Here is a 12,216-nt window from a genome sequence, read left to right on the forward strand (position 1 = left end):
GGGCTCAAGCAATCCTCCTGCCTCAGCCTCCTGAGTAGCTGGAAGTACAGGTGTACACCATCATGCGGGGCATGGTTATTGCTTGTGAAGTTATCTGTTTAATCTCCACATTTCCTTTTTTATCCAAGAGGACTATTTATCTTGTTACTCCTGTATTACTAGCACCCAGCATATAACTACAGTACAGTAGACAGAAAATGTGTATTAAGTGAATTTCATCAAAATGATTTCTAGAGTCCCAGCTCTGTAATCTGCAACTTAGATAACCTGCCTGAGCCTTAGTTTACTCAAGTATAAAATGGAAATAAAAATAAAAATAATACTTAACTTCGAGGGTTGTTTTGAGGATTAAATATGTCAGAAAAGCTCTTAGAACAGTGCTTGGATATAGTAAGCATTTGATTGACACGTGCTTAAGCATAAAGAAAAGTTACATCAATTCACACTCATACCAGCAGACTTTGACACTATCACTCCCTGTTCAACATTGAGTCTTGTGTTTTTAAATATTTTTGTAAAATTATAGGCAAAAAAATGGCATCTTACAGATTTAAGTCAACATGTATTTTCAAGCCAAGAAGTTTTATTTATAAGATGGCTGCACCCTGCTGCTCCGTGCCAGATCCACCATAAAGAAAGCAAATGTTCAGTGCATCTCCCTCTTCCTGTCAGAGCCTATAGGGGAAGGAGGACCCCACAATGTGGAGGCATATTGTATTACCATTACTTTTAATGGCAAAAACTGCAATTACTTCTGTGCCAACCTACTACATGGTCTGGACAGCTAAATGTCATGTATTTTTCATGGCCCCTCCAGGTTTTGTCAGAGTCCTCTTGTTTGACCTTCTAGGAAGGCTGTGGGACCCAGCTTTCTTCAACCAATCCAGGTGGAGGCCTCTGCCTTGAACGTTTCCAAGTGAGGTAAAACCCGCAGGCCCAGAGGCCCCTCTACTTCCTGTATGGGGTTCAGAAACCCTCCTCCCCTCCCAGCCTCAGGTGCCTGCTTCAGAAAATGGTGAGTCTCTCTCTTATAAAGCCCTCCTTTTTCATCCTAGCATTGGGAACAATGGCCCCAGGGTCCTTATCTCTAGCAGATGTTTTAAAAACGTCATCTGTTTTGCTTTTTTTCCAGAAGTAGTAAGTTTGCTGGCCTCCGCCATCTTAGTAAAGTAACCGTCCCATGAAAGAAAGATGCAGTCGGGCACTCGCTGGAGAGTTCTGGGCCTCTGCCTCTTATCAAGTGAGTAGGGTGGAGTGGAAAGGGTGGTGTGTCTCCAGACCACTGGAAGGCTTACAGCCTTACCTGGCACTGCTCAGTGGCACCAAGGAGCCTCATTTACCAGATGTAAGGAACTGTTGGTGCTATGTTAGGGTAGGGGATTAGAGCTAGGGACTAAAGAAAAAGATAGGCCACGGGTGCCTGGGAGAGCGTTCCGGGAGCAGGCAAAGAAGAGCAGTTGGGGTGATCATAGCTATTGCGAGCAGAGAGGTCTCGCTACCTCTAAGAACGAGCTCATTCCAACTTACCCAGCTCTCCAGAACTAACCCAAAAGAGACTAGAAGAGTGAAGCTCCACTCCTTGTTTTGGGGAGACCCCATAGTTGCACCCAAACTCTGCACAGGGCATATATAGCAAGTTCATTGTCTTTGAGACCATAAAATGCCTCGTAATTTTTAGTCCTTTTCAAGTAACTGACAACTTTCAGTTTATTTAGTTTTTTTGAAGCAAGATGGATTATGAATTGATATATAACCAAGAGCATTTATATATCTCATATGAAATAAATAATACAAAAAAAGGTGCCATTTATTGAGTGTCAGATGCTATGTAAAGAAAAAATTATTTAGACATGTTAACTGGTTTAATCCTACTTCCACCTGGGAAGGAAGGTGTTATATCCTCTTTTTAAAATTGTTTTTAACTTTTACTATATAAACTGATAAGTCCTCTACTTTACAGATTCAGAAATTGATACTCAAAAAAGTTAAATAACTTGTTTTAAAGAACGTAGTAAGTGCTGAAGCCAATCTGTGAGACCAGGACTGTTTGTGCTCTAAATGGCTGCACCACATGAGGCAAAATGGCTCGTGATGGTTTTATTTCAAAGACCTAGAAAACACTATCACAGCTGGTGCCCCCGTCTCAGAGCCACAGCCATGATGTCTCCACTTCCTGCTTCATCTTAGGTTTCTCACGTCTTGAATGTGCACACAAATCACCTGGGGATCTTGTTAAAAATGCAGCTTCTGTTTCAAAAGACCCGGACTGGAGACTGAGATTCCACATGTCTAGTACGCTCTCAAGTTCATTAATCTGCCACTGGTCCTAGGAACACACTGAGTAGCCAGTGGCAGGATGTGACTCCTGTAGGGAGTGGCTAGGCATATTCTTAGAGATCTGTGTTATAAAGTATGCTTTTCCTTAAAAATAGAAGGAGGAGGAGGAGGGCCAGGTGCAGTGGCTCACGCCTGTAATCCCAGCATTTTGGGAGACCAAAGTGGGAAGATCACTTGAGCTCAGGAGTTCAAGACTAGCCTGGGCAACATAGTGAAACCCCATCTCTACAAAAAATTAAAAATTAGCCAGGCGTGGTGGCACACGCCTATAGTCCCGCTACTTGGGAGGCTGAGGTAGAAGGATCACTTGAGCCCAGGAGGTCAAGGCTTCAGTGAGCCATGATCAAGCCACTGCACTCCAGCCTGGAGTGTCTCAAAAAATATATATAAATAAACAAATAAATAAATAGAAAATAAAAGAGAGACTATCAAAGACCCAATCACCCCTAGACGTCTGGCATCATAGGAATGTGTCCAATCTGCTCTGGGGATAGGAAAATGGGGATCCTATCTCCCCCTGTGTAGAGGTTTCAGTAAAAGAAAGGCCTAGGTGTGCAGAAAGCTTTCAGGCAATGCCAGAGAAACTGATCATTGTAATGAATCCAGGGTATTGCTGAGTGAGGGCATCCTGGAGGGCCCGGTGGAAATGTGGTCAGGCTCTTCAACGCACAGGCCCTAGATGATGAGTAATCAGGGTTTCAAATATTTCCATCTCTGTCTCAAGCAGAAAACAAATGGAAAAACTGAACCACCAGAAAAGCAGAGCCAGAGATGGAACAAGAATCCCAGTGTTTGTACCCAACCAAGAGTGTGTTTTTCTTCCACAGAGAGCAATGTTCAAAATGGAGGCTTGAGGGCAAAATTCTTTTGCTATGTCTCTAGTCATCCAAAAATATGGTCCTAACTTTTTCTGACTCCCACTTGTCAGAAATTGTGGACTCCTTGTTAATGCTAGATGCTTCCTTCCTCTATTTCCTCCCAAATTTCCTGGGAACCCCTGGTCAATACCAGCAGTAAGTTCCACTGTTCTACAGCAACTGGGAAGGACATCAGATGTCATCAGTGGTCGTACTGCAACACAGCCCTTTTTCTGTTTAGGAATGCAGGTACCCACAACATTTACTAACACTTTTTTTTTTCTTATTTATTTTCTAGTTGGCGTTTGGGGGCAAGATGGTGAGATATGCTTTCTTTCTTTTTTATGAAATCACCCCATCATTGTTTGTAGTTATGAGTGGAGCTTTCTCTTAGGCCTCCCACAGAACTTCCACGGAGGTCAGGAAGAGGAGTTTCTGCCATCTACCCCTTTGACTTTCCTCACAAGTCTGGAGATATTTCTAGCCCAGAAGGGGGAAGCAACAGAGGCAGGAAATAATGAGTCTTAACTATACAAAAGAAAACTTGAGGCTTAAATGAAGTTGAAAGCACAAACAGTTTTCTTTTGTTTGCATCTCATATTTGATGTGAGATTTTGCAGAGGAGATGTAGCCGGAATGCATGCACAGGGTTACTCTGGATAAGCTGCTGGGGCAACATTTGGGTGTGTGTTCAGAATCACATGTCTGAATACATGTGTGTACACGTGTGTTTATGCGAGTGCACGTGCATATGAGTGTACCCAGCCTGAACTTACTCTCTCAACCACAGCAGTAGAGTCAGGAGTGTTCCAACATTGGAAGCCCCTCTATTCAATCAGCTCTTCCAAACAGAGTGAACCAATGTTGTATTTAATGGCAACCATGGCTGGACACCGTGGCTCACACCTGTAATCCCAGCACTTTGGGAGGCCGAAGTGGGCAGATCACTTGAGGCCAGGAGTTTGAGACCAGCCTGGCCAACATGGCGAAACCCTGTCTCTACTAAAAATACCAAAATTAGCCAGACATGGTGGTGCACGCCTGTAGTCCTAGCTACTCGAGAGGCGGAGGCAAGAGAATCGCTTGAACCTGGGAGGCAGAGGTTGTAGTGAGCCAAGATAGCACCACTGCACTCTAGCGTGGGCAACAGAGCGAGACTGTCTCAAAAATAAAAATTAAAATAAAGGCAACCACTATGCCAGCCTAGATTCCGCCATGCTGCCTAATTTGTAGTGTCCTTAGGAGCCATTTTTGTAAATAGTCGTCAGATAAGACGTAAGGCCCAAAACAGCTTTTTATATGCAGCCAAGGAAATTGGAAGTTCCATTGTTTCCTAAGGGTTGAGGGAAGAGTCCCAACCCACGGGAGCAGGGTCTGATCTTCGTTGCCGAAACATTACTAATGGCTTCTTACCGTTTCCTTTTCAGGTAATGAAGAAATGGGTAAGAGGATTTCCACTCTATCTAGCAAAAGTTTTCAAATGTGGAATGAAATGGTCATAGAGTACAATCACCGTGACAAACACTGAGAACTAAAACTATTAAAGGGAAAATACAAGTATCTTTCAATGAGATCTGTATGAAACGTGCCTGTATTTGTTGCTAGCTGTCATGTCAGATTATAGCTGTGCATATATGTATCTCTGATCATACACATATGGGAGTGGGTTGGAGCTACTATGTGTTTGTGTATACGTTTTTGAAATCTTTCAAGGCAGACAGAGACAGTGTCTCATTTACCTAGCCCAGTGTCTGGCACATAGTAGATGCTCAATAAATATTTTTTGAAGAAATAAATGAACAAACGTATGAACACATTGCTAATTACCTCCCCTCAAGAAGCTGATGGTCTTGTGTGACACACAAGTAATTGAAAATATAGTGAGTTGCATGTTATAATATGGGTAGATACAGAGTAAAATGAAGTATAAAGAGGGGAGTGATCAACTCTACCGAGTGTCATTGGGAAAGGTTCCCTGGGGGAGGTGATCCTTGAGCTGAATTTTAAAGGATAAGCTTATGTTTTAGGGAAGAAAAATATTTTATGCAGAAGAGATAAAGCTCTATAGTATGAGGGTAAGAGTCTAACTGAGCTAGACCAGAATGTTTGAATCTTGGCTCAACTCTCTACTTGCTGGGTGTGTTTGAGTAATTTACCTAACTTTTCTGTGCCATAGCATCATCATGGGACAATGGAAATAATAGTGCTACCTAACTTGTAGGGTTATTATGAGGACCAAATGAGTAGTTTATTTAAGGCGCTTAGAACATTATCTGACATAAAAGGCAGTAGGTGGGCTGGGCATGGTGGCTCACGCCTGTAATCCCAGCACTTTGGGAAGCCGAGGTGGGAAGAGGATCACCTGAGGTCAGGAGTTCAAGACCGGCCTGGCCAACATGGTGAAACTCCATCTCTACTAAAAATACAAAAATTAGCCAGGCGTGGTGGCAGGTGCCTGTAATCTCAGCTACTCAGGAGGCTGAGGCAAGAGAATTGCTTGAACCTGGGAGGCGGAAGTTGCAGTGAACTGAGATTGCGCCATTGCACTCTAGCCTGGGTGACAGAGCGAGACTCTGTCTCAAAACAAACAAACAAACAAAAAACAGGCAGTAGGTGAATTTTAGCTATTAATACATGAAAAGCACCCTGACTGTAGATGATAAGCATTAAAGTTTACTGAGCACATATGTTTTAGGCATTGCTCTAAATATTTTACTTGAATATCCTCATTTAATTCTTCTAACACTCCTATTGTACAGTGAAGGAAACAAAGGCTCAAATAAATACAAAAATAAACAAAAATAAATAAACAGTCCAGTCCTAGAGATATAAATGCAGATTTAGGCCAGGTGCCGTGGTTCATGCCTATAATCCCAACACTGGGAGGCCAAGGCAGGAGACTCACTTAAGCTCAGAAGGGTGAGGCTGCATTGAGCCAAGATTGTGCCACTGTACTCCAGCCTCTGTGGCAAAGAAAGACACTGTCTCTGAAAAAATTAATAAATAGAAATTTAAAAATAAAAAAGTTTTAATGCAGATTTATATGATACTGAAGTTCATTTTCTTAACCATTATGAAATACTATCTCTGGATGTGTATAAAATCTTTGTGAGCACACATATCTTTTTTTAATTTAACTTCCATTTTAAATTCAGGGGTACATGTGCAAGTCTGCTATCTAGGTAAACTTGTGTCATAGGGGTTTGTGGTACAGATTATTTCATCACCTAGGCATTAAGCCTAGTACCTATTAGTTATTTTTCCTGATCCTCTCCCTCCTCCCACCCTCCACCTTCTGAGAGGTCCCAGTGTGTGTCATTTCCCTCTGTGTTCATGTGTTCTCATCATTTAGCTCCCACTTCTGAATGAGAACATGTGGTATTTGGTTTTCTGTCACTGTGTTTGTTTGCTAAAGATAATGGCCTCCAGTCCCATCCATGTTCCCGCAAAGGACGTGCGTGATCTCATTCTTTTTTATGGCTGCGTAGTATTCCATGGTGTATATGCAGCACATTTTCTTTATCCAGTCTACCATTGACAGGCATTTAGGTTGATTCCATGTCTTTGCTATTGTGAATAGTGCACAATGAACATACGCGGAGCACATTTCTGTCTAAGCATAGACATCTAGACCCTTGTGTGAGCATGAGTTAAGTCTAAGCTCTGCTACTGAATTTGTGCCAATAAAAGTTGTGAGCAATTTTCTTTACATTTTTTTTCAAACAAACACACCCAGCAGAGTATAATGTCTATGTAATCTATTGATGATTTCTAGTTCATTTAACATGTCTAAGAAACATCCGTGTTGAAAAATTATTTATAAATTAAAATAATATAAACTATCTACTGCCCTTTTACTCAGCTCCCAATTATAAGCAGGTGGAAAAACCTGGAGAATGATTTGTTTACATTCTGTGCAGTCTTTGTCAGAGGGCTGCCGGAGCAACTGGGTCAGAGTTCAGTTCTGTGCTGGGAGCAGCAGGACCTCAAGAAGGAAAGGAGGAAAGGAAGTAACTTTTTCTTGAGCACCTGCTATGTGTCATCCACTTCCACCTTCATAATCCGTTTAATTTTCACAAAGACCCTGTGAGGTTGGTGTTTTATCTCCATTTCCCTGATAAAGAAGTTGAGGTTCAGCGAAGTTAAAGGACTTGCCCTCGGTCACACAGACTAGGGCAGATCTAGGATTCGAACACAGGGCTTCTGACGCTTGAGTCCAGAGCTCTGTCCCTAACAGCGGCACCACCGCCTCTCCTCTCCTCCAGCTGTCATGTCCAGGCTGTAACAGAACCCAGTGTTCCAGCCACAAGTTTTCCAGGAAATAAGAAAGGTCTCCTAGCTCCACCTCCCAGGGCAAAAATGGCTGCTGTGGGAAACGTGGCTGGACCTGCGAATGGCATTAGTGGTTTATTAGTTGATTTCAGTTGTCCACACTGATGGGCCTCCCGCTAACAAAAATAATTGAGAGCTGATTATGCTCAGATACAAAGTAAAGTGAAACCACTTTTTATTGGAAGAACCATTCCCTCAAAATGTGTAGAGTATTTCACATTATTTAAAGGCAAACAGAGAGGAAATTATATGGAATAAGAATAAAGGTGTTTCTTCTCTATTATGAGGGACTCAGTTCTGAGAAAGAATTTCTGAATTGTAAGAAATAGGTAAGTCCACGAATCAGTGATTCGGTGGAGAGCTTTATTTCTGAGAAAGCCGGTAGAGCTCCCTTCTGACAAGCAAATCTAAGGCCTGGATGACAGATGACTTCCTGCATTTGGGTGGTTCGTTTGTCATTCATACCTATCCGTAATACAGTTCTGGCTAATGTAAGAGGATAAGCTTGAAGATCTCTGGAATTTTTTGGCTTTAGGACTTTAAGGCTTTCTGAGCTTCAGTAGATCTGGATCTAGGAGCACATGCTGGTATATTCTGAATCCGATGTATCTGAGTTACATCTATGAGCTATTTAATAAATATATCTACGAGCTAAATCTCATAGGCTAAGCATGAACCTCACCTCCAAGACTCAGGGCTCCTAAGTGGATGAGACCCCCTTTGGGAAGTCTTGTGGGCAGTGTCTAATTCCACTAGAAAAATTTTACCTACAATTTAAACTTAAACCAAGATATTTTCTTACTGCTGTTTCCTTTTTTCATTTTCAGGTAGTATTACACAGACACGTGAGTTTACTAGTCTTTTATTTATGCCCTGTCTGAGGATGCAGATTGGTGGGTAGACGAGAAGGAACTGATTGACAGAGATTAACCCCAAGAATCTTCCCAGCATTGCATTCTCAACCCCGTTTTAGAAAGGTTCCAAATAGGGACTTTTATGGGTTTTTCTTTATATCCATCTTACCCTTCCCAAGTCCCCATGTCCCTGCGTAAACCCTAAAGCCACCTCTCAAAGGTTCTCTAGTTCCCTTCAGGTTCTCCAGTTCCCTTCATTCCACCTATCTCCTCTTCCACACCCTCCAGCCAGTAGAGCTCCCTTTTGACAAGCAAATCTAAGACCTAGATGACAGATGACTTCCTGCATTTGGGTGGTTCTTTTGTCACTAATTTGCCTTTTCTAAAAGTTGTCCTGGTTTCTTCCATCAATTTCCCTTCTTTCTCCCCAGCATATCAAGTCTCCATCTCTGGAACCACAGTAACACTGACATGCTCTCAGCATCTTGGATCTGAAGTACAATGGCAACACAATGGTAAAAACAAAGAAGATTCTGGGGATCGCCTGTTTCTGCCGGAATTTTCAGAAATGGAGCAAAGTGGTTATTATGTCTGCTACCCCAGAGGAAGCAATCCAGAGGACGCAAGCCATCATCTCTACCTGAAGGCAAGAGGTAATCCAGGTCTCCAGAGCAGGCACCACTGGCTCTTTAGGGAGGACCATTCAAAAGGGCATTCTCAATGATTTCCCCTAACCCAGCTCACAGTGCCCTGGTGTCTTTGTGCTTCCTCCCACACTCAGTCCCAGGACTCTCTGGTACCACACAGCATCAGTGTTTTCTGGAATATAGATTAAACACCAATATGAGGCTTTGGGGTAACCCCAGTCTGTGCAAGATATAAAATAGCAACTCCCTAAGAGACAGGACTGGGTCATTTGCACTGCATCACACCCAGGTTCATGGCACACCAATGTGAGTTTATCTAATGCTTCCTCCAGAGATAAATTTTTCAGAAAGGTTTGCAAAAAAGACTCAAGTCCACTCTGATAAAATGGCATAAGCTAAGGTATAATAATAAAATAATAACAATAGCTAACATTTATTGAGTGCTTATTAAGTATCACTCAAGCACTGTCTGTATCCAACACTTATCAAGGATTTTTTTTCATATAATCCTCTCAACAACCATATGGGTTAAATACCATTTTATTCCCATGAGTAAAGGGATGAGGAAACAGAGTGTCTGTGAATTGAAAACACACTTCACGCTTCTCACAGCTAGTGAGTAATAAAACAGGTACTCAAACCCAGGGCTGTTTGACTCCAGTGCCTCTACCCACAGCCACCCCTCTTTGCTTGTCGATGTTGTTCTGAACGTATTGAAGGGGGGGCTCTGGCCGTGGCAAGTGTGTGAGTAGTAAAGGGAGAATGGCCTTCATGCGCTCCCTCCTCACCTCCAGCGCCTTGTGTTTTCCTTGCTTAGTGATTTCCCCTCTCCCCACCCCGTCCCTGACAGTGTGTGAGAACTGCATGGAGATGGATGTGATGGCGGTGGCCACAATTGTCATAGTGGACATCTGCATCACTCTGGGCTTGCTGCTGCTGGTTTACTACTGGAGCAAGAATAGAAAGGCCAAGGCCAAACCTGTGACACGAGGAGCAGGTGCTGGCGGCAGGCAAAGGGGTAAGGCTGTGGAGTCCGGTCAGATGAGATTCCTGCCAAGGGGGACGACCAGACTGGGCCAGGGTGGGTGGCAAGTCCACAGCTAGGTCAGAACAGCTTCTCTAGAGCTTCTGTGCACAGCTTCTACTACTGTGATGACAAGATCTCAACAGAGGGTTTCAAATCTCATGTCAGTTCCCTCCTTCCATCCTGTAAAAGCGCAAAAATGTTTATGAACGTGACGGGCTTCCTCACATGCCTGTCGATGCCTGCAGCCATCCGATTCTGTCCCTAAGCTCTGGGAAGAGAGACTTTGATATATTAGCTCCTGCCTTTTCCTTTCCCTTCCCCGTGTAGAGAAACAATGGGAGGACCTTGAGCTGAGGAAAGTCACAAAATGATGAGAAGAGCGTAGGGTCCTCAGAGATGAATGAAAGAAAAAAAAAAAGAGAAAGAACGTAAAAGGGAAGTGGTCAAGGACAGAACAACGGGGTTTGCCATTCTCTATCTGGGTCTCACTGGCACAGACAGTGCTGCAAGATTGATTCCCTCATGGGAATGAAATGTTTCCCCTCCTTCCTCTGCAGGACAAAACAAGGAGAGGCCACCACCTGTTCCCAACCCAGACTATGAGGTAACGGGGGATAGAAATGGGCCAGGAGGCTGGAGGGGATGGCCCTCCGGCGGGGGAAGGAAACAGATGGGATGGCCCATCTTGTCTGCCAGATGCTTCAAAGCCCCTCACTCAGGGCTTCCATGACGACCCTCTATGTGCCACCTCTGCCTCCTTCATGGTAAAACAGGACTGTCTCAAAGGCTACATGGCTTCCACAACCATGGAGAGGAGGAAGCTTGCAAGAGACATACTCCTCTTTCTCTGGCTTCTTCATTATCTGGGATACAGACATGGAGAATATCATATGTGCAAATTCTAACACAATAAATTCAAGGCTGATATTCCACCAGCATGCACCAGTATAGCCATACGAGTTATTGAAATATTAAAATTATATAAATATTACATAAAAGCTATTGAAATATTAAAATACTTCATTGGAAAATGGCCCCAAACTTTGCTCACCCCAACCCACCCTTACACACACACACACACACACACACACACACGGCCAGGTATCCCAGTCTCTCCCCCACCAGGCTGTCTCTTGAGTTGGGGTAACTGAAGAGTTAATGCCTGGCATGGCAGAGGATCACCAGGATTGTTCTTGTTGATTGGTATGTGTGCACTACTAGTTGTTAAATATTTTCACTCTCACACCTGGATATACTCAACAAATATTTGTTGAGCACCAGCCAAGCAAGTAGTATTTACTTTAGCATAAGTGAATTATTTAGCCCTGACAGAAGCCCTGGAAGGTGGGTCTTTAAGTTCCTATTTTTGAGATGGGAAAGTTGAGGTTCACGGAAGGAGGTGACCAGTTGAAGTCTCCTACTGTCCGAGCCAAATTAGAATTCCAGCCTGCCTCCTGACTTCAAGTCCAAAGCTCTCTCCATTCACTAAAGCTAGATCTTCAGCGTCCTTTCTTAGGAGGTACTTCCTCCCGCACCACTGACCACCTCCTCTCTACTTCACTCCCAGCCCATCCGGAAAGGCCAGCAGGATCTGTATTCTGGCCTGAATCAGAGACGCATCTGACCCCCTGGAGAACACTGCCTCCCGCTGGCCCAGGTCTGGCTCCTCTCCAGTCCCCCTGCGACTCCCTGTTTCCTGGGCTAGTCTTGGACCCCACGAGAGCATCGTTCCTCGGCCTCATGGCGAACTCACGCCCTCCAGCCTGATCCCCAGCTCCCTCCTTCCTGCCTTCTCTGCTAGTAGCCAGTCCTAAGACATTGCTGCTGCTTCTTCCTTTGAAGCATTATCAGTAGTCACATCCTCACAGCTGGCCTGCCCTCTTGCCAGGATATTTATTTCTGCTATTCACTCCCTTCCCCTTGGATGTAACTTCTCCACTCAGTTCCCTTTTCTTCTTGCATGTAAGTTGTCCCCCATCCCAAAGTATTCCATCTACTTTTCTATCTCCGTCCCCTTTTGCAACCCTCTCTGGGGATGGACTGGGTAAATGTTGACAGAGGCCCTGCCCCGTTCACAGATCCTGGCTCTGAGCCAGCCCTGTGCTCCTCCCTCTCCCCACACTCCCCATCAACCCCGCAACCCCCTAGCCCTCCACACCCAC

The 12,216-nt window shown here is 44.0% G+C and overlaps 1 protein-coding gene across 1 annotated transcript; it reads left to right on the forward strand.

The window, feature by feature from the left end:
* Positions 1-783: 783 nt before the first annotated feature.
* On the forward strand, positions 784-12,214 carry CD3E (CD3e molecule, epsilon (CD3-TCR complex)). Its single transcript, XM_011964865.1, has 9 exons — positions 784-1,015; positions 1,133-1,240; positions 3,493-3,513; positions 4,622-4,636; positions 8,354-8,371; positions 8,812-9,033; positions 9,878-10,045; positions 10,612-10,658; positions 11,622-12,214. Exons 2-9 carry the CDS (start codon positions 1,192-1,194, stop codon positions 11,676-11,678), a joined length of 597 nt encoding a protein of 198 aa, XP_011820255.1. The 5' UTR covers positions 784-1,015; positions 1,133-1,191; the 3' UTR covers positions 11,679-12,214.
* The last annotated feature ends 2 nt before the right edge of the window (positions 12,215-12,216 follow it).

The sequence above is a fragment of the Mandrillus leucophaeus genome, unplaced genomic scaffold (assembly GCF_000951045.1).
Source record: "Mandrillus leucophaeus isolate KB7577 unplaced genomic scaffold, Mleu.le_1.0 Scaffold71, whole genome shotgun sequence".
NCBI classification, from domain to species: Eukaryota; Metazoa; Chordata; class Mammalia; order Primates; family Cercopithecidae; genus Mandrillus; species Mandrillus leucophaeus.